The 21,972-nt window shown below is 54.1% G+C and overlaps 1 protein-coding gene and 1 long non-coding RNA gene across 2 annotated transcripts in view; one reads left to right on the top strand and one right to left on the bottom strand.

Moving 5' to 3' along the window:
• LOC114229392 (uncharacterized) overlaps positions 1-2,944 on the top strand; it is a 6,828-nt gene extending 3,884 nt beyond the window's left edge. The window contains exons 4-5 of the long non-coding RNA XR_008554918.1: positions 1,096-1,133; positions 2,641-2,944. This is a non-coding gene — a long non-coding RNA (uncharacterized LOC114229392). The remainder of the gene's footprint in view (positions 1-1,095; positions 1,134-2,640) is intronic.
• Positions 2,945-11,420: 8,476 nt separating this feature from the next.
• LOC103303896 (sulfotransferase 2A1-like) lies at positions 11,421-21,972 on the bottom strand. Its single transcript, XM_008160875.3, has 6 exons — positions 21,843-21,972; positions 18,663-18,871; positions 16,339-16,465; positions 14,621-14,715; positions 13,098-13,278; positions 11,421-12,163 (listed from the first exon to the last, which is right to left on the bottom strand). Exons 1-6 carry the CDS (start codon positions 21,970-21,972, stop codon positions 12,051-12,053), a joined length of 855 nt encoding a protein of 284 aa, XP_008159097.2. The 3' UTR covers positions 11,421-12,050.

Below are 21,972 nucleotides of genomic sequence, written 5' to 3' on the forward strand. Positions count from 1 at the left end.
GGAGCACAAATAAGGGGAGAAGGAAGCCAAAGAGATGCCAAGCAAACAAAATATAGGAGAGGAGACCCCTCTTCTGTAAGTCAAATCCTTCCTTCCTTCCTTCCTCCCTCTCTCTCCATCCCTCTCTCAATATTTTTTGTTATTAATCTTTGCCCAAGGATATTTTTCCATTGATCTTTTTGAATGCATGGAAGAGAGAGGCAAAGACAGAGAAAAACATCCATGTGAGAGAAACACATCAATTGGTTGCCTCCTGCACAAGCCCTGGCCAGGGCCCTGGTCAAGAGAGGAGCCTGCAACCCAGGTACATGCCCTTGACCACAATAGAACCTGGTACCCTTTGGTCTGCAGGCCAACACTCTACCCACTGAGCAAAACTGGCTAGGCCATTCCCTCTCTCCATCCTTAGACTTGCATAGCACTAACATAGCCCCAGAGATTCCTATAAAACATCACCACCTCATCTCTCTCTCTCTCTCCCCCTCTCTCTCCTTCTTTCTCACTACCTTTTTTCATGTAGGGGAAGCCCTTAAGAACCAAGCATTTTCCCAGCCAGTGTGGCTCAGTGGTTGAGCATTGGCCTATGAACCAGGAGGCCATGGCTCGATTCCTGATCTGGGCACATGCCTGGGTTGCAGGCTTGACCCCCCAGTAGGGGGCGAGCAGGAGGCAGCTGATCCATGATTCTTTCTCATCATTGATGTTTCTATCTCTCTGTCCCTCTCCCTTCTTCTCTGAAATAAATATATATATATATATTTTTTTTTTTTTTTAAAGAACCAAGCATTTAGCATTTTGCAGAAGAAGCTAGAAGATGGGGTGGACGGTGGGAGCAGTGAGAGGTGCGGCTAAGTAGATCAGCAAGACCATGGGATGTTGTGAGAGGAAAGGAGGAGAGAAAGGTGGGCAGGGAAGGAAGGAAGGAAGGAAGGAAGGAAGGAAGGAAGGAAGGAAGGAAGGAAGGAAGGAAGAGGGAGGGAGGAAAGGAAGAAGGGAAGGAAGGGAGGTGGAGGGGGGAGGGAAGGTGGCAAGGTGGTTTGCCTCACCCTTACCGTTTCTTTCTGTTTCCGGTTCACCCCTTCGTCACCCTCCCAGTGCTACTGCCACTACTGCAGCACCGAGTTGGAGATCAGGTAGGTTATGGCAGGGAAGGGGGTTTGCCCACTCCCGGGGTGGGAGGGATTGGTCCCAGCTGCCTAGTGTTTGAGTAGGGAACGCCAGGTGGGTTTGGACACTCCAATCACAGAATCACAGAATTATATAAAAAGTTCCAATGTTCATCTCGAGCTACTGCTTGACGCGGCCCATGAAGAGCATCACAAGCGATAGGATTTGGAGAGCTGGAGGAATTAATTTCTGAATTTTTATTGCTTATTTTTTCAGCTGTGGTAAAATACACAGGACATAAAGTTTATCATTCGTGATATTTCGTGCATTCATAATGTTGTGCAGCCATCACCACTGTCTAGCTCCAGAAAATTTTTATCATCCCCAAGGGAACTCTGTCCCCATAAGCAGTCTCTCTATCCACTAAACTACTCTACACCTCTGAGCCAGTTACCACTAATCCTCTCTCTCTCTCTCTCTCTCTCTCTCTCTCTCTCTCTCTCTCACTCTCACACACACACACACACACACACTCTATGTGGCCTTTTGTATCTCACTTAAGATACTGTCTTCAAGGTTCATCCAGGTTGTAGCATGTATCAGTACTCCATTCTTCTGCATAGCTGAATAGTATTCCATTGAAGGGATGTACCACATTTTATTTATCCATTCATCAGTTGAAGGGCATTTGAGTTGTTTTCCACCTTTTGATTGTTGTGAATAGTGCTGCTGTGAGCATTAGTGTACGTGTTTTCATTTGAACACCTGTTGACAATTCTTTTGGGTACATACGTAGGAGTGGAATTGCTGGGTTGTTTTATAATTCTATGTTTCAGTTATTGAGAAACTCACTCAATAAATTTTTATTGGGCAACTACTCTATGAAAAATTCTGGATTGGTTAAGATGATAAATTTTATGTTATGTGGATTTTACCACAATTTCTTAAAAAACTATAAAAGGGGGGGGGGGCAGGTGGAAGCTAGATTCACCCTTAAGCTTTTTGTTGTTGTTGTTGTTAGTGGACCCCTGCACCATTCTGTGAGCCCCTCTGGGAGCAAGAGTCTACTTAATCTATCCCTGAGACTCCAGTGCCCAGAGAAAACTTTATATATTCACTCCCGGCACCAACCATGCGTGCTCCAGTGTGCCATGTTGGGGGTACAGTGGGGCTGTGACAGAGGAGGTCCTTGAGCTTATGAAGGTCTCTCTCTAGTGGGAGGGCAGGGGGCAAACTAAACCACATGAGTTTCCTTGGAAGGCCCAACAGGGTGCTGTGACACAGAGGAACTGGAGAGGGCGCCTTCTTTCTACTGCTTGGAGTTAGAAGAACCCCTCTCTGAAGAGGAGATATTTGTACTGAGTAATGGGGAGGAGCCATCATTGACAGATCTATGGAAGTGTGTCTCGGGTGGTGGGAAAACCTGTAGGTTAGAGGGACAGAGTGACTGAAGCCTAGTGAGTGAGGAGAGTGGTCTCATATGCAAATGGATGCACAAATACATTTCTTCTTTTTTTTTCTTCCTGTCCTTAGAAACGACCCCTGCTGTTCTTTCTAGCATCCCTGCTCCATCTCGGCTCAACCTTTACAGGTTCTCCGTCTCCCGGTAGTCTCATCTTCCAAGAAACCTCTCTGTGCCCTGGACTGCAAATGTGGCGGGTAACGAATTGGGTCCTTTGAGGAATGACACCTGCCTGCCCAGAGGCATGGTGGGGAGGCGTCTCTGAGGGCCACACGGAGACGGGCTGAGAGAGTCGCTGAGTGAGCACTGGCAGGGGTTTCCCCCCCATAACCCTCCTCCCAGACCCTCTTCAACCCTTCCCCGCTGTTTCCCTAATAAAATGTCCACTTGTTGAAATGGCCGAACGCTCGGTTATTCCATTCGCCCAACGTGGAGAATTAATCACGTGTAGGGTGGCAGGGGTGCCAGGAGCCATGTCTATCACACAATTCTGGCAACAACCCGAGAAGGAGGCTCTGTGATGCCGCCTGCTCCCCAGGTGGAGAAACTGCTCAGAGGGTGTTGTGCAAAGTGCTGGGTCCCAGAAAACCCGAGCGTATTGCTCTTGGATTCCCAGAGGAAGGACCCAGTGGGCTGGCCGTGGAACCACGAAGTCCCATCCAGCCTGCAGACGGGCCACCCCGGGGCAGCTGGCGGGAGCTACTTTTGTTTCCTCGCCCCCTCCAGACTTCCCCAGCACAAGGTTTTATAGAGTACGGAAGTCAGAGAAAAACAGGGCGTGCAGGGGGAAGGGGTGTGTTTTCGTGCAAGCTGTGCGAGACCAAAACGGCTAGCTGTTTTCTTCACTCGGGAGCTGGCCGGGTTGCCAAGGCCTCACAGCCCAGAAACGGATGGCCCTCACCGTATTTCCCACGGGGGGGGGGGGGGGGGGACAGATGGAGCATGGGGAAGGGGCCCTTGTTCTCATTTACCATCCAGTAGGGCTTGGTCATGTGTCCAAGGTCACATGAGTGACAGAGCTGATTTAAATACACACACACATATATATTTTAAATATATTTTATTGATTTTTTACAGAGAGGAAGGGAGAGGGAGAGAGAGTTAGAAACATCGATGGGAGAGAAACATCGATCAGCTGCCTCCTGCACACCTCCTACTGGGGATGTGCCCACAACCAAGGTACATGCTCTTGACCGGAATCGAACCTGGGACCCTTCAGTCCATAGGCCGACGCTCTAGCCACTGAGCCAAACCGGTTAGGGCAATAATATATATATTTTATTGACTTCAGAGGGGAAAGGAAAGGGAGAGAGAGATAGAAACATGAATGATGAGAGAGAATCATGGATGGGCTGCCTCCTGCACACCCCACACTGGGGATGGAGCCCACAACCCGGCCTGTGCCCTTGACCGGGAATTGAACCATGACTTCCTGGGTCATAGGTCAACACTCAACCACTGAGCCCACGCTGCCCGGGCCAGAGCTGATTTTTTATCTAGGTTTTACTCATTGCAAAGGCTCTGTGTGTGTGTGTGTGTATGTGTGTGTGTAGCTCAGGGGCTGACTTTGCTCCCCTAGGGGACCCGTGTCAGAGTCTGGAGACATTCTTGGCTGTCACGACTTGGGGGCAGGGTGGGGTGTTGCTCCTGATATCTAGTGGGAGGGGGCAAGGGGTGCTCTCAACACCCTCCAGGGCCGGGGACAGCGCCCCAGAGCAGAGCGATCAGATCCCAACGTCAACGACGCTGAGGATGAGACACAGGTGCCCTGCCTGCGTCTCCTTCGTCAACACGTCACGTCCTGGCCTCGGCCGGTGTGGCTCAGTGGATAGAGCGCTGGCCTGCAGATTGAATGTTCCGGGTTCGATTCTGGTCAAGGGCACAGGCCTGGGTCGGGGGCTCCATCCCCAGTAGGGGGCATGCAACCAAGGTACATGCCCTTGACCAGAATCAAACCTGGGACCCTTCAGTCTGCAGGCCGACGCTCTGTCCACTGAGCCAAACTGGTCAGGGCAATATTCTTAATTTTCAGTCTAGTAGTCACCCATCCAGTAGTCATAATACCGGCTTTCTCATGATCTTTGCAGCTTTTTTAGGGTTTAGCTTCCTTTAGGCCCAGTCCAGAGGTTATGATGCCGTTTTAACGCCCAAAGTTTGAGTCATGAAGCGTGCAAAGCAGCTCCAGATCCATTTTCATGTCATTCCATGTGTTATTGTTACTAATGACACAGGCATTAACCGTATGGTCCAGGATCGCAACCCGATTAGGGGCAAAGCTAGTAATGATCAACAGAAACGAGCGAATGAATTCCAGGGAAGTCTCTGAGCAGATACAGAAAGCAGCCACCCAGGCATAATGCTAGGAGCGCCTATGTTTACTATTTATTATTGTTATTGTTATTTTCCTATCTTTCCTATTTGTCAATTAAAGTTGACATTCAATATTATTTTACACTAGAGGCCCAATGCACAAATTTGTGCACGGATGGGGTCCCTCTGGGTGGCCTGCATGGATTGAGCCAAAACCCACAGTCCAACACCTCCTGCAGCTCCTACCTGCTGCTCCTGCTCATCCCGGCCCCACTGTGCCTGCTGTGGGCTCGCGCCCCATCAGTCCCAACTGGGAGAGGCTCACAGCAGCGCTCGCCAGCCATGAGCCCTGCGTCTGGCGCCCTCCCAAGGGGACTGGCCTGTGGGATCAGGCTACTGGCTCTCCGACATCCCCTGAGGGGTCCCAATTGAGAGAGGGCCTGGCCAGGCTGAGGGACCCCACCAGTGCACGATTGGGCCAGGGAGGGACTGCGGGAGGGCTCCAGGGCATGTCTGGCCCATCTTGCTCAGTCCAGATCGGCCAGACCCCAGCAGCGAGCTAACGTACCCGTCGGACCATCTGCCCCCTGGTGGTCAGTGCATATCATAGCGACTGGTCAACCAGTTGGCTGTCTGCCCCCTGGTGGTCAGTGCACATCATAGCGAGCAGTTGAGCGACCTTAGCATATCATTAGCATATGACACTTTGGTTGGTTGTTCAGTTGTTCTGCCGTTTGGTCTATTTGCATATCCCCCTTTTATTATATAGGATTTATAATACTTTTAGGTGTACAACATAGGGGTTAGACATGGATGTGTTTTCTTATTTCTTTAAAATCGTTACTGTTGAAAGTATTACATAGGTCCATTTATATAATTTATGAAGTGATCCAACCCGCTCTGCAACTGTATCCCCAACAAGGACAGCTCCTGAGAGCACCTCTGGCCCCACCACGGGCTCCGCCCACACCTGGCCCCGCCTCCTCACAGGGCCATAGTGTGACGTCACTACGCAAGGGGCGGAGAGCAAGCGAAAGGTGTTACCATAGTGACCGTTCACGCTCAGAAACTTCGACCTTGAAGGCTCCCTCCCGCTCCCCAACCGACCGCAAGGCTCGCAAAGGATTCCACCGCCGCAGCAGGACATGGAAAATATAAATAAAGCGCGGACGTCAGCATCGGGGACGTTTCTCACTCCCATCAGCAGCCCCGTCGCTCGGTGGCCACTTCGGGATCCGGGGTGGGGGTCTCCAGCTCCCAGCCCGTCCTCAACGCGCTGAACTACAATTCCCAGAAACCTCGGTGGCAACCTCCCTCCTCCTCCTTTTTTTCGGCTTCCCCAGCAAATATCAGATGGCAACACCATTTACAAGCGCTTCCTATGCACGGAGTCAGCACTGGATGTAGGCCTTTTGGTCACAATCTCTTTTTTTTTTTATAAACAAGTGCGTCTCCCGATTCTCTGCCCCTTGGAGACTACAACACCCAGAAGGCTTTGGGCCACTCTCGCGCGGGCCCTCAGTGTGAGGGTTGCCTTGGAGACAGCGAGACGCCGGAAGCCCGAGGAATGAGGCGGGGCCAGGCTGGAAGAAGGATTCCGATTGGCGGAGAGGCCACTCCGTCTGCTTTAAAGAACGGGTCAGGGGCATAAGTGCACCTGGCGGTGTCCCCGCGCGCACTCTGGGTCAGTGGAGTCCGGGGATCCCGGGCAGTTTTCGCAGGTCGCGCAGCGGGGAGGCCGGGTCTGCGCCTGGAGGCGCCCGGGGCCTGGTTCCCGAGGCCGGAAGTATGGACTCCGAAGTGCCCCGAAGGTGAGTGCGAGCCCCCAGTTCCCCCGCCCCGGTTTCCAAATGGACCCCCAGTCTCCGTGGTAACAGGCCCTCTGGTTTGCTTGTGACGTCACAGCCCGGCGGCGTGGGGAGAGCGCCGGGGTAGGGCTTGTTCCTTCTTGGCCGCGCCCCCTCCTCCAGGCCTGGGGAAGCGTGAACCGGTAGGTACCCTTTCCCCCTCTCCGGGGCTGCGCTTCCCCTTTGGTGAAATGATCTTTGGGGCTCCTCCTGTGCCAGTTCTGGGGCCCCGGGCCAGGGACGCAGGCGCCGTGCCTCAGTTTCCCCTTCTGGAATGAGGATGTGATAGACCCTGACGCGGACCGCCGTTAGGAGGTTTAAGGAGCCTTAGGACAGGCAGGGCCCGTGCCCAGCGGCCGCTCCGATGCCCGCGTCTGTGTTTATGTTTGGGGGTGTGGACAGATGCCTCCCCCCTCCCCCCCTCCCGGTCCCGGGTTCGGTGAGTGGATCTGCCTGATCCGGCGGAAGTGGTGATGGGTTTGTGGGTGTTTTCAGTTCTCTTCCAGGCGCTCTCCACGCGGAGGGAGAAAGTGCATGGGGAACAGCTCACGTTTTTCAGCCTCTTCAAGCGTCTTGGGCTGATCCGTGAGGCTGTAGCGTTGGTTAATGACTTTCAGTCCTAGATCCTAAAGAGGGGTCTTTGTCCCCTTCTTAGGTTTCATTCAGTCACTCACCCCGCCCCCCAAAAAAAACTAACCGTGGGGTCACCCCTTCCCGGAAGCGAACAGCTGGGGGGCACTCCACTGTCTTGCCTCTTCCAGCTGCCGGGAGCTGCTGGCATTGGGTTCTATGAAGGTTTGTGTCCCCCCAAGTTCATTTGCCGAAGCCCCAATCCCCAATGTGATGGCATTTGGAAGTGGGGCCTTTGGGAGGTGATTGGGTTTGAATGAGGTCATGGGGGGAGCCCCACCCCCACCATGATGATGGGATTGGTGCCCTTATAGCAGTGATGGGCACCCTTTGGAGCTTGGTGTGTCAAACTTCGCCAAAAAACTGAGCATAACTCGGGTAGTGTGTCACTTTGAGGAAAAAACATTATTTCGCAAATGTTTCATCCTCAGGAGCAGCAAATGTTTCATCCTCGGCATGCGGCCGCCTCAGCAGCCGCGTGTCATCAGAAATGGCTACGCGTGTCAGTGCTGACACGCATGTCATAGGTTCGCCATCACTGCCTTATAACTAAAGGGATGGGCCCTAACCGGTTTGGCTCAGTGGACAGAGCATCGGCCTGCGGACTGAAGGGTCCCGGGTTCGATTCCGGTCAAGGGCATGTACCTTGGTTGCAGGTACATCGCCAGTGGGGGGTGTGCAGGAGGCAGCTGATCGATGTTTCTCTCTCATCGATGTTTCTTTTTTTTTTTTTTTTTTTTTTAGATTTTTTACAGAGAGGAAGGGAGAGGGATAGAGAGCTAGAAACATCAATGAGAGAGAAACATCCATCAGCCGCCTCCTGCACACCCCCCACTGGGGATGTGCCCGCAACCAAGGTACATGCCCTTGACCGGAATCGAACCCGGGACCCTCGAGTCCTCAGGCCGACGCTCTATCCACTGAGCCAAACTGGCTAGGGCTCATCGATGTTTCTGACTCTCTATCCCTCTCCCTTCCTCTCTGTGAAAAATCAATAAAATATATATATATATAAAAAAAAACTAAAGGGATGAAGCAGCCCAGCCCATGTGTCTCTGTGGTTGAGCGTCGACCTATGAACCAGGTCAGGGTTCAATTCCTGGTCAGGCCAGCGGATCAATGATTCTCTCTCATCATTGATGTTCCCATCTCTCGCTCCCTCTCCCTTCCTCTCTCAAATCAATAAAATAAAATCTACACTAATAAAAAGAGAAAGATGCAAATTGACCGTCCTGTCGAGACACCCACCAGCCAATCAGGAGATGATGGGTTAACTAAGATGGTGGGTTAATTTGCATACACAGGCGCAGAGCGGCCGGGGACAGAGCACAGGCGTTCTGCACCACCCCAACCGCTCTGGGCCTCTGGGCAGCATGGGAAGGCAGAAAGGCGGCTCCGGGCCGGAGTGAAGGTGGGGCCAGGGGCCAGGGGAAGGAAGGTCCATTCTTGCATGAATCTTCGTGCATTGGGCCTCTAGTAAAAAATAAAAAACAACCAAATGCCATTTGCTGAGCACCCACGTGACTCAGCAGAAATTCTGCCAACACGTGACCCATCGTTATCTCACTGAGACCCTCTGGCACCTAGGGATGCCCGTCCCTGTCTTATAAACGGGGACACTGAGTCACGGGGTCCCGCTCTGAGCCTCCCTCCCCTCGTCTGCCGCGTGGGAGGCACCACTGCCTGTGTGTGCTTGTGAGGACCTGAGGCGGTAACACTCCGCGCTCCCAGCACACAGTAGGACCTCAGTAGAGGACCTGTGCTTCTGAGAGCTGCTGGACAGTGGTGCTCGCGCGCCCTCTAGTGGTCGAACAGCACAAGTTTGGAGCCAACCTCCTGCAATGACTCCTCCAAGCACTGAAGTTGTGTCACTTCCAGGCGGGTGGTTCTCAGACTCGGCTCAGGTGCAGGCTGGACAGGTGCCAGGGAGGGAGGCCGGGGTGTGAGCCCCAGAGAGCAACGGGGTTGTGACAGACGGAGACAGAGAGAGAGAAACATCAGTGTGAGAGAGAAACATTGATCGACTGCCTCCCGTACACACCCCGACCAGGTTTGCGCCCTGACCGGGAACGGAGCCCTCGACCCTGTGGTGCACCGGACGATTCCCCCGCCCACTGAGCCACACCGGCCAGGGCTGGCCCATTTTAGTGTTTACTGCCAGCCATGCTCCCGGGGTTACTGGCTTGTCCGTGCCGGGTGTGCGTGCAGGAAACGCTGCAGGTTATAATGCTGTGATGGCACGCACACACCACACACACCTCTTCCAAAGTCCACACTCTCCGTGTGCTTGGCAGACCGGCCTCCTTCACGGTGGGAGTGTCTGCCCCGTGGGTGTTGGGCAAGCGCCATCGGCCAGGGCGTCCCTCCCCTCCCCGCCTCACGTTACACATTTACCAGCGCAGCCCCGGGCACAGGCAAACAGCACAGCTGGAAAGACGCCATGTGCTGGGACAGTGATTCGCACAGACACGGGCGCCAGGAGGCCGGGGCCGGGCACACACTGGGCTTAGCCCCCGTCCCAGACCCTCTCTGGGCTGGGACGTTGTTTCTCTCATTCTCTTTGTTTTGTTTTAACCCTTTGCACTCACTTGCTTTTTTCTCGATTCCTTTATTCTAATGCTAACGTGTCGAGTCACACTCGACATCCAAGTGCAAAAGGTTAATATATTTTTACTAGAGGCCCAGTGCACAAAATTCATGCACGGGGGGGGGGGTGTCCCTCAGCCCAGCCTGCACCCTCTCCAATCTGGGATCCCTCTCACAATCCAGGACTGCTGGCTCCCAACTGCTCACCTGCCTGCCTTCCTGATTGCCCCTAACCGCTTCTGCCTGCCAGCCTGATCACCCCCTAACCACTCCCCTGCCAGCCTGATTGATGTCTAATTGCTCCCCTGCCAGCCTGTTTGCTCCTAACTGCCCTCCCCTGCAGGCCTGGTCACCCCTAACTGCCCTCCCCTGCAGGCTTGATCACCCCCAACTGCCCTCCCCTGCAGGCCTGGTCACCCCTAACTGCCCTCCTCTGCCAGCCTGGTCACCCCTAACTGCCCTCCCCTGCAGGCTTGATCACCCCAACTGCCCTCCCCTGCTGGCCTGGTCCCTCCCAACTGCCCTCCCCTGCTAACCATCTTGTGGTGGCCATCTTGTGTCCACATGGGGGCAGGATCTTTGACCACATGGAGGCAGCCATCTTGTGTGTTGGAGTGATGGTCAATCTGCACATTACTCTTTTATTAGATAGGATTCATTTCAGAGAGGAAGGGAGAGGGAGAGAGAAATAGAAACATCAATGATGAGAGAGAATCATGGATTGGCTGCCTCACACACGCTACACACTGGGGATCGAGCCCACAACCCCGGGCATGTGCCCTTGACTGGAATCGAACCCGAGACCTTTCAGTCCAAAGGCCAACGCTCGATCCCCTGAGCTAACCGGCTAGGGCCATGGTCGGCAAACTCATTAGTCAACAGAGCCAAATGTTTTAAACTTAAACTTCTTCTAACGCCACTTCTTCAAAATAGACTCGCCCAGGCCGTGGTATTTTGTGGAAGAGCCACACTCCAGGGACCAAAGAGCCGCATGTGGCTCGCGAGCCGCGGTTTGCTGACCACGGGGCTAGGGCGTTTCCCTCATTCTTTATGGGGCTGAGGACACAGAGGTGGTGGAGGTGGGTAGAGGCGTCCCATGAGCCTTTGCTTCCAGAAGCAGCACTCCCCACCGCCCCATTTATTTATTTAATTTTTTTCTTAATCTTCACCTGAGAATACTTTATTGACTTTTATATTTTTTAATGATTTCAAAGAGGAAGCGAGAGGGAGAGAGAGAGAAGCATCAGTGATGAGAGAGAGAATCATGGATCGGCTGCCCCCCTGCACGTCCCCTACTGGGGATCGAACCCGCAACCCGGGGCATGCGCCCCGATCGGGAACGGAACCGTGACCTCCTGGCTCACAGGTCGACGCTCAACCACTGAGCCACACCATCCGGGAGAGAATATTTTTCCATTGATTTTTTACCCCCCCCCCACCAAGTTTCAAATCTTTATTGATCAGTATAAACCCCAACACAATACACCAACACGCTTTCCTGCAGGTGGAGGGGACCTGTTCATTCCCCGGTAGGTGGGAAACGGTGCGGATGGCTCCCGGAAGGCCTTCCTGTTCGCAGTGAGACGTTGCCTTGAGACGGCTGCGCCTTCTTTCTCCCGTTGGCGTTCATCGGCGGTCCCTGAGCAGAGCTTGTATTGCCCACTGGGACCCAGTGTTTGCCCCCGGGTTCTGGGTTATTCTTTTGGTCCCAGCAGACGCCTGGATTGAACAGTGGCAGGCGGGTGGCCTACAGCGCTGCCCCAGTACCGCCAGCTCCGCAGAGAGAGCGGACGGGAGGGCGAGAGACAGAGGGAAACATTGATGTGAGAGAGGCACGTCAGCTGGTTGTCCGGGGATTAAGCCTGCAGCCGAGGTACGTGCCCTTGACCGGAATCGAACCCGGACTCTTCAGTCCGCAGGCCGACGCTTGATCCACCGAGCCAAACCGGCCAGGGCTGATTGTGTAACTTCTTGAAGCTGACTCGGCTTAAGGTTAGTACAGGAAAGGGTTGGTGTTCGTTAAGTGTGTGATGGATTGTATGAGCAGGTCGGCTCACAAGACCCTCAGGAAATTCAGCCTTTGCACCCGATGCTGACGCGTGAGGCCGTTACTCCCACGGGAAGAGGCCTGGGGGGAGCCCGGCCATCTTCTCTTGGTAAACTTTATCGAAGGCTTCGCTCTGGGCCTCTGTGAGCTGATTTTTCCAGTCCCCAGCGATTCCTGTCAAACACAAAACATGAGTCCGGATCGGATTTACAAATAAAGTCTCCCCTGCATGCCCCCTCCCTCCCTACCCCCTGGGGATCGAGCCCACTACCTGGGCATGTTCCCTGACAGGGAATCGAACCGTGACCTCCTGGTTCATAGGTCGACGCTCAACCACTGAGCCATGCCGGCCCGGCTGGTGTTCTTGCTGTAGATTGTGACTCCTGAATCGGTCCTCTTTCCTCTAACGCTCCGCCTGTGCCTGGCACAGTGTATACCCCCATTGTCCATATATGTGAGGAGATTGTCACGCTACATGTGTAGGGATCATGCTAGCACTGTGAGTGGAAACTCTTTGTAGAAAACTAGAGGCCCGGTGCACAGATTCGTGCACCAATGGGGTCCCGCGGCCTGGCCTGTGGGGATCGGGCCGAAACTGGCTCTCTGATATCCCTGAGGGGTCCCGGAGCGCGAGAGGGTGGTTCTCGGGGTGATGCACCCCAGAATCGGGCTCCCTCCTCTCTGGTTCCAGGTGCGTCACCCAAGAACCACAGCTGCCAAGTCACCGCAGCTCGGCAGCTCCTGTGTTGAGCGTCTGCCCCCTGGTGGTCAGTGCTCATCATGATCGCTTAGCCTTTTATATATATAGATGCCGGTCGGAGCGTCTGCCCCCTGGTGGTCAGTGCACATCATAGCTACCGGTCGGATGGCTGAACAGTCGGATGGTCACCTAGGCTTTTATATGTGTAGATAGGAGTGTCATCTACATGATGAGGAAATGGGCGGGACCAGATAATGCACAAGAAATGTGCGGCTCGTCAGCAAGCCTTCTTGTTGCTGAGTTACATTGAAATATTTTCCTCATCCCATGTCTTAGGGCATCAGCAGAAGCTGGGAAGCGTTTACCGTCTGTTTCATTCATGTCTTAAAGTTAGAGACTCTCTCTTACCTTTTCTCATAAAACAGGCTTTGCTGTGATCTATATGGATATCGGGGACTAGAGAGAAATTGCTCATGTTATTGTCTTTCATGGCCTGGAAGGTCACATTCTTGAGGACGGAGTCCAGTTGTTCTGGGCTAAGCTTGGTGCCCAAGAACTGGCTGATCTTCTCCACACTGGCTCGGATGTCCTGGAATGAGAGCCGCAACAGAGAAAACGTGAAACTAAAGTACAACAGGGAGAGAGGAAACAGGGAGAGAGTCGGGAGAGAGCGAAGGCGAGAGAAAACGCAGAAAATCAGGAGGAGCGTGAGCGTCTTGAGTTTGTCTAGGAAGTGAGAGTGAGTGAGTGAGTAAGCAGACGAGTGGCCCTGCACACGAATCCGTGGGCCAGTGGCTCTCTGCGGGGCCTGGCCGCTCAGTGCCCGCGGCCCAGAGGCCCATCTGCGGCCCAGAGGCCCATCCGCGGTCCAGAGGCCCATCCGCGGTCCAGAGGCCCATCCGCGGTCCAGAGGCCCATCTGCGGCCCAGAGGCCCATCCGCGGTCCAGAGGCCCATCCGCGGCCCAGAGGCCCATCCGCGGCCGGGTGCGGAACGCTTGCCTCGTCGCCACAGCAACGAAGCAAGCATTCTGCCAGGCTGCTCACGCTGCCCCCTCTCAGTGACCGCCCCCCCCCCCCCCAGGGACTGGGGGACTCCGGCGGGTCTGAGAGGACTGGGCACCACCATCTTGTGGCTATGTGTGCTGCCATCTTTGTGACAGAGTGATGTTTAATTTGCACATTGCCCTTTTATTAGATAGGATGCTCCTTGGAGAGAAATACAGCGTGAAACCCCGGTGAGCCCCTTGCTTCTCATACAGACCAACACTTCCGATGAATATTGATGTCATGAATTTGTACAGGAATCCCCTCCTGTCAGTCGATCTGGGAACATGTAACTGCTTCCTGCAACCGTTGTGACCCAATCAAGCCTCACCTGACACTTTATCCTCAACTACATTGCCCCTTGGTTCCCAGATTTAAATATATATATATTTATTTTTTATTTCAGAGCAGAAGGCAAAGGGATAGAGAGAGAGAAACATCAATGATGAGAGAGAATCATTGATCGGCTGCCTCCTGCACGATCCCACAATCCCAGGCATGTGCCCCAACCTGGAATTGAACCATGACCTCCTGGTTCATAGGTCGATGCTCAACCACTGAGCCACAGCAGCCGGCGGTTCCCAGATTTTTGCCGTAGAATCGTTGACGACCCCCTGTACAGTGTAGATGTTGTTAAGCACTCCCTCAGTGCATGCATTAAATGTTGTAAAAATACATAAATTAGAAAACCAGAGAAAGAACACATGCCAACTGGAGGTTAATAAAAAAAGAAAAGAAAAGAAAAGAAAAGGCAATGACCCTCGTTGGTCACATTTCTGGGATCAGCTCTGATCGAAAGTGTCGAATGGAAACATTGAAGAATGGAGGGAAGGCAGACAGCTATGAATGGAGTTGGGGAGAGTGAATTTTTGGGGATAAGAGTTACCTGATGCAGCTCCTCGTATGATATAAAAAGGAAATTCTCTTTTCCTCTCATCTGAAGCCAGCCACCAACGTGGTCAAACCATGAGCCGAAGGGCACTGCGAGAGAAGCGAGGAGAGAAGGTGCCTCCTTGATGATTCTGCATTTCATTTCCTGGGCAGTTCTGCTCCTGTTACCCACCCCTTAGGAATTTTCTTTTTCTCTCTCCTATTTTTATCGACCAACGTTGCCCTTCAGCGTTTCTTTGCTTTCCCTTTTTACTCTTATTTTTTTTTACTAGAGGCCCAGTGCATGAAATTCATGCATGGGGGGGGGGGTGCTCCCTCAGCCCGACCTGCACCCTCTAGCAATCTGGGACCCCTCAGGGGATGTCTGACTGCTGGTTTAGGACATCCCTCTCGCAATCTGGGACTGCTGGCTCCTAACAACTTGCCTGCCTGCCCGCCTGCCTGATCACCCCTAACCACTCTGCCTGCCTGCCTCATTGCCCCTAACTGCCCTCCCCCGCCGGTCTGATCGCCCCCTAACTGCCCTCCCCTGCCGGCAGGGTATGAATGGTCTAATGCCCCAACTCTCCGAATGTGTTCTCTCCTTTGGGAAGGGACTTGGAGGGTGTGATTAGGATCCTCAGGGGAGAGATTGTGTTGGATGATGCAGGTGGGAACCATGTCATCACAAGGGTCCTTACAGGAGAGAGGCAGGAGCGCGAGCACAGAGAGCGGATGTGACGGCAGCCGGGTTGGGAGACGTGGCCCCGCACCAAGGACCGTGGCGCCTCCAGGGGCTGAAGAGGCAGGAAGCGAATTCTCCGCCAGATTCTCAAGGATCGAACGGAGTCCTGGCCGGTGTGGCTCAATGGAGAGAGCCTCGGCCTGCGGACCAAAGGGTCCTGGGTTCGAATCCGGTCAAGGGCAGATATCTAGGTTGCAGGCTCCCCCCCGGCCCGGGCTCCGGTCGGGGCCCCTGCGGTAGACAGCCAGTCCGTGTGCTCCTCTCACATCGGTGTCTCTCTGTCTCTCCCTCTCTCTCCTCCGCGCTCTCTGAAAACCAGTGAAACAAACATCCTCGGATGAGGATGAAGAACGAAAGAAAGAATGGGATGGAGCCAGGCCCTCACCTTCACTCTCGTTTCTAAAACATAATTTGGATTTCTGAACAATTTTGGGTGGTTGTTGAATGTGTGATCATTGGCGATAGAAAAAGATCACACCTCCCCAATGATAGGTGAGAAGTGGAATCTCAATGTGGTTTTGAATTCACACGTTTTCTACTTCCTATGAGGTGCATTACCTTTTTTTGTTTTGTTTTTCTTGTTAATCCTCACCCAGCGATAGTTTTCCATTGAGTTTTAGAGAGAGTGGAAGGGAGGGGTAGAGACAGAGAGAGAGACACATTGATTGGTTGCCTCCCCCACGTGCCCTGACCAGGGCCGGGGATTGAGCCTGCAACCACGGTAGGTGCCCTTGATGGGAATCGAACCTGGGACCCTTCAGCCCACCGGCCGACGCTCTATCCACTGAGCCACACCGGCCAGGGCTGAATCACCTTCCTAAGTGTGGGTCGCACCTAGGAAAACGTCGTGGGAGCAAAGCATGTTGACCGGGAGCCCGGGGCATAGGTTTCACGACACGGACGTCACACTGCCCGGCGGTTGGATAAACCGTGAGGCAGTGAGACTGAGGGTGAAGGGCAGGAACCCACCTCGTTCGGGTTCGACTCACCATGTCCTCGAAGGAACCACTCAAAGTATTCCTCCAGTGAGCTTGGGTTTCTGGTGATTTTCAGTGTCTTGTGGAAGTGATAACCGGAGATGATCACGTCTCTGGGATTCCTCAGGATGTAAATAACCTTAAATGGAAAAACAAACAACAACAAGAATGAGGGCCCCATCTCCCCGCTCAGGGTGGGCCGTGGAGGAACCCCGCTCCCGCTGACGTGCGCGGCTCTCAGCTCACCTCCCCACTTCACGGACTGAACAGGACCCAGGCGGACCCGCCCTGCGGCAGCCGTTCCCGGGGGCTCCAGGGGGGAGCAGTTCACACCAGCTGCATCGTCTGTGCCCCAGGACAGCAGGACACGTGGCGGGGGGTTCGCCAAAGGTTTGGGGGAACGATGTTACCACCCGTGGGCGCCGCTGGGTGGGGAGTTCTGGGCGATGGACCAGGAATTCCGAGTTTTCCTGGGACCGTGACGGTGACTGTCTACTCCGTGCTTTTCTCTCTCTCTCTCCCTCTCTCTCTCTCTCTCTCTCTCTCTCTCTCTCTCTGTCTCTCTCTCTCTGTCTCTCTCTCTCTCTCTCTCTCCCCCCACCTCGTCCACTCTGTCTGAAACTCAATGGAAAATATCCTCGGGCAGGAATAAAAGATAAATAAAAACAGTGACACGGTGAACACGCTCTCGGTGAGGATGGTGGTCGCTGTAAAGTAAACCCCACCGAGAGGGGAGACCGAGGCCTGGACGGGCCGGCCGGCCGGTGGGACCGTGGGCCTGTATCTGTGTGTCTGGACGGACTGGGCCCCAAAGCTCCGCAGACTCCCTGAGGTCGGGGGGAGGGGGGTGCAGGGGGGGGAGAGGAGGGGAGCAGCGTCTCTCCATCCCTCTTGGGTTTCAGGGACCTGGTCCAATCGGATACTGGGGCTCCCCTGGCTCCCCCAGCACCGCCTCGGTACCCCACCCAGTGCCCGTGGCTGGCTCCCGGCTCCACCGTGGCTGCAGGACCCGGCTGGCTCTGTGCCCACCAGCTGCTCTGGGGACCCCAGCCTGGGACGCCCCCTCTTGCTGCCTCCATGCGCCCTGACCCCAGGCTCCTCCCCAGGCCCCACCAGAGCCCCAGCCCTCCTCAGGGGACCCCGAGGATTGCCCCTGCCGTCTCTCCTCCCAGGGCCTCTGTCTGTCTGTCTGTCTCCCTGTCCCTCTGCCTGGTTCAAGGTGCCCGGGTCTCAGCATCCCTCACGCCCCCTGTCTCCTTTGGTCTCCGCCTGCCTGCCCTCCCCGCTTCCTGGGCCCCGGGAGTCTCTGAGCCTGGGGAAGTGAGGGTCTGGGACCTGCTCTCTCTGTCTCTTAGGCCATCTCTGGGTGTTCTCCATCTCAGCCCTGGGAGTCTCAGGACGGCTCGGCCGCGAGGTTGGGGGCCGGGGAGGGGGGGAGAGGGGGTTCCTCCGCTGTCTCACACCCTGTCAGCGCTGGGCTCGGTTTCCATCCTCTCTCCCCCGGCCTCCCCCAGCCTCAGGGCCCCTCCCAATGCAACAGCAACAAAAAAGAAAAGAAAAAAGTTCCCAAGCGAACAAATGGAAATAGAGGACGATGTGAGTGAAGCACAAGACGGCGGCGTGAGGGTATTTCCAATGCTGCTTCTGCCGCCTCCAACAAGACGGCTTGAAGGACGTTCCCGCCATGTTGGGTGTCCTGTGTGTGTAACTATAATCTGAGATGAGACAAATTCCCCGTGTGTAGCCCAGGGTCACCCAACGTTACCGCCGCCGCCCCCCGCCCCCTCACCCCCGATTTTGAGCTCCTGCAACTATGCACCAGAGGTCTGGGGATCTATTGAATGTTAAGGACCTACCCATCCTATATAATAAAAGCCTAATATGCTAAGCATCCGGTCGTCCGGTCAGCCATTCAACCAATCAAAGCGTAATATGCTAATGATAGGCTAAGGCCGCTCAACCGCTCACTAAGATGCGCACTGACCACCAGGGGCCAGACAGTTAACTGGTCAACCAGTCGCTATGACATGCACTGACCACCAGGGGGCAGTGCTCCAACCGGTAGGTTGGCTTGCTACTGGGGTCCGGCCAATCGGGACTGGGCGAGATGGGCCAGACATGCCCTGGAGCCCTCCTGTGGCCCCTCCCTGGCCCCAATGGTGCATTGGTGGGGTCCCTCGGCCTGGCTTGCGCCCTTTCACAATCCGGGACCCATCGGCGGATGTTGGAGAGCCGGTTTCGGCTTGATCCCTGCAGGCCAGGCTGAGGGGCCCCACCAGTGCATGAATTCGTGCACCGGGCCTTAGTATGAAAATGACATTACATTAGGGGCTCACCTTGGCCTTGGACGTGAAGAGTGACTTGGGGAAGAGCTGCACGGGGAGGTGGGAGGTGTAGAAGCGCGGGTCTTTCTGCTTCTCTATAAGTTCAAGCCCTTCGGGGGTCTCTATCCACGGTGAACGCTCCCAGCTGACCACAGACTGCACCCAACTGGGATCTCCCCTGGTGTGGATCAGATTGATGATCTCCTTTATCCAGTTGGTTCCTGGATAAGGAAGAACAGAGTGTTACCTCCTTCAAAGGACTTTTGACTCCACTGTGCTGTCTGAAAGACAGTGTTATTTGAGCTCCTGCAATTATGCACCAGAGGTCTGGGGATCTATTGAATGTTAAGGACCTACCCCTCCTATATAATAAAAGCCTAATATGCTAAGTGTCCGATCGGCCGTTCAACCAATCAGAGTGTAATATGCTAAGGCCGCTCAACTGCTCGTATGACATGCACTGACCACCAGGGGGCAGATGCTGCGATCAGTGGGTTAGCTTGCTGCTGGAGTCCGGCCGATCGGGACTGAGCGAGCCGGCCCGGACACGCCCTGGAGCCCTCCCGTGGTCCCTCCCTGGCTGGCCAACCTCCCACATGCTTCCCTGGCCCTGATCGTGCACCAGTGCCCATGTCCATACATTCAACTGATGGTTTATTTCTCATCTTATTTTCCTTTTAGTCACATTCCATTGATCCTTCATTCCTTTTGTTTTAAATATGTTTTTATTGATTTCAGAGAGGAAGGGAGGGGGAGAGAGAGAAACATCCATGATGAGAGAGAGTTATTGATCGGCTGCCTCTTGCACGCTCCCTGCTGGGGATCAAGTCCACAATCTGGGCCTGTGCTCTGACAGAGAATCGAACTGGGACCTCCTGGTTCATATAGGTTGACGCTCAACCACTGAGCCGCACTGGCCGGGCTACATCTGCACTCTTATACTTGCTTTATACGTATGGGTCCTGACCAGGTCGGCAGGAGAAAGCACTGTCTTGCCCAAATATCTCTGAAGCTCACACACTAAATATACTGTCGAACCACTGCACAAATGCCCTTCTGTGACAGTGGGGAATTGTGACCCACCCCACCATTCTTTTGAATTGTTTCTGTACTCCGACTAATACGTAGTTTGTACATAAACAGCATCCTATATAATAAAAGAGTAATATGCAGATCAACCGAACAGCAGAAGTACTGGTCGCCATGATGTGTACTGACCAACCAGGGGGCAGACGCTCAGTGCAGGAGCCGCCCCCTGGTGGTCAGTGCGCTCCCACAGGGCGGAGCGCCACTCAGCCAGAAGCCGGGCTCACGGCTGGTGAGCGCAGCGGCGGTGGCGGGAGCCTCTCCGGCCTCCGTGGCAGCGCTCCAGCAGTTGGACATCCTCCGAGGGCTCCCAGACTGCGAGAGGGCGCAGGCCAGGCTGAGGGACCCGCCCCCGGCCCCCGCCCCGGAGTGCACGGATTTCGTGCACTGGGCCTCTAGTGTTTATATAAGAATCCTAGGCCCTGGCTGGTTTGGCTCAATGGATATGGCATCGGTCTGCGGACTGAAGGGTCCCGGGATCGATTCCGGCCAAGGGCACAGGCCTGGGTTGCGGGCTTGGTCCCCAGTGGGGGGCGTGCAGGAGGCAGCCAATCAATGATCCTCTCTCATCATTGATGTTTCTGTCCCTCTCTTCCTTACTCTCTGAAATCAATATATATATATATATATATATATATATATATATATATATATATATTTTAAAAAAGAACATAAGAATCCTAGGAACTAACTTCGGAAGATACAGACGCCAACTTTCACTCACCCCCAGATCCGGGAGGTTTGCTGACCTGTAACCGTATATAACAGGATGACGAAGAGCAGGACGGTGCATACCAGACCATCACGTGACCGAGGTCAAGGTCCTTATAGGAATGGACTGTGCGGCCTGCGTGAAGGGAACTTTCCAACCTCCTCCTCCTCCTGGTCTCTCTGCTTTGCTTTCCTTCTCCCTCCTTATGAAAACCTCTCTGCCTGAACTGAGGTGGGGAGATGGGCGTTGGACGAGAGCCCCCCATCTTGAGGTGCTGGCACTCGAATAAACCCCTTTCCTTGTTCTCCAGCTCCTGTCTCAGGAGTCTGGCTTTTGCGGCGCCAGGCAGCTGACCCCGGGTTTTGGTTACACTTTCTTAGGAGTTACGTTAGTTATACTTACATTCCTTAGTCAAAACTTCATACCCCCAGAATATATCGTACCCCGGCCAAAGTGTCTGTGGTGCCACGGTTCAGAAATGCTGCCTATTTCTAACCTTCGAAGCCACTGCTTAAATATTGCTTGGTTCTCATTTCTCTTGTCACTTTCCTAGTCCTCAATGTGGTTTTCCACTGAGCCACCTACGAACACACTCTTGTCAAACTTAATCTCACCTGCTGCCCCCTCCCTACTTATCCTTTGCCCTTAACATTTCACCATCGGGAACACCTAGTGATCTTTGCTCATGTGCTCTCGTCTCTCTGCTGCTTAGATGTTTTTCCTAGAATTCCATCACCTTTGGACAATTTCCTAATTCCTTAGTATGAATTTCAGGTTCCATATTAATTTTCCCTTTAAACACGTTCATTCTCACCTCCCGCGACTCCCAAGTCCTTGCTCTCCATGATGTTTCATTAGGTTCCTGACCAGCCCTCAGTTGTCTCTCAAATCTGCTCCATTTCGCAGGTCACCCAACCTGCTCTGTTCTCTCCTCAACGCTGACCAGGCCTCTCCGTGTGACCAGATTTTGCTCCGACTCCTCCGAGCCGTTTTCTTGACCAGACGTAGACGCTGGCTTCCTGTGCCCATCGTTCCTCAGCCACGTGTGTAGCAAGACTCCTGCTGAGTCCGTCGTGAGAACCCTCCCACCCCGGAGAGCCAATAAGGGTCTTTAACTGGTAACCCAGCTCCCCACTTGCTCAGTTTCTTTTTAAAAAAAGATATTTTATTGATTTTTTTTACAGAGAGGAATAGAGAGTTAGAAACATCGATGAGTGCGAAACATCGATCAGCTGCCTCCTGCACACCCCCTACCAGCGATGTGCCCGCAGCCAAGGCACATGCCCTTTTCTGGGATCGAACCCGGGATCCTTCAGTCCACGGGCCAATGCGCTATCCACTCAGCCAGACCGGTGAGGGCCCCGTTTCCTCCGTGTCCGACCCCGCTTCCTTACCTGACTTGGGGTAGGACAGCGTGATGACATCCTCATCCCTCACCACGAATCCGTCCCGCAGAGACCTCAGGTCTCTGATGGTCGTTGTGTGGAAAGGGATTCCTTCGATCCACAAGTAATCCGTAGCCAT

Source organism: Eptesicus fuscus, chromosome 21 (genome assembly GCF_027574615.1).
Source record: "Eptesicus fuscus isolate TK198812 chromosome 21, DD_ASM_mEF_20220401, whole genome shotgun sequence".
In the NCBI taxonomy this organism is placed as follows: Eukaryota; Metazoa; Chordata; class Mammalia; order Chiroptera; family Vespertilionidae; genus Eptesicus; species Eptesicus fuscus.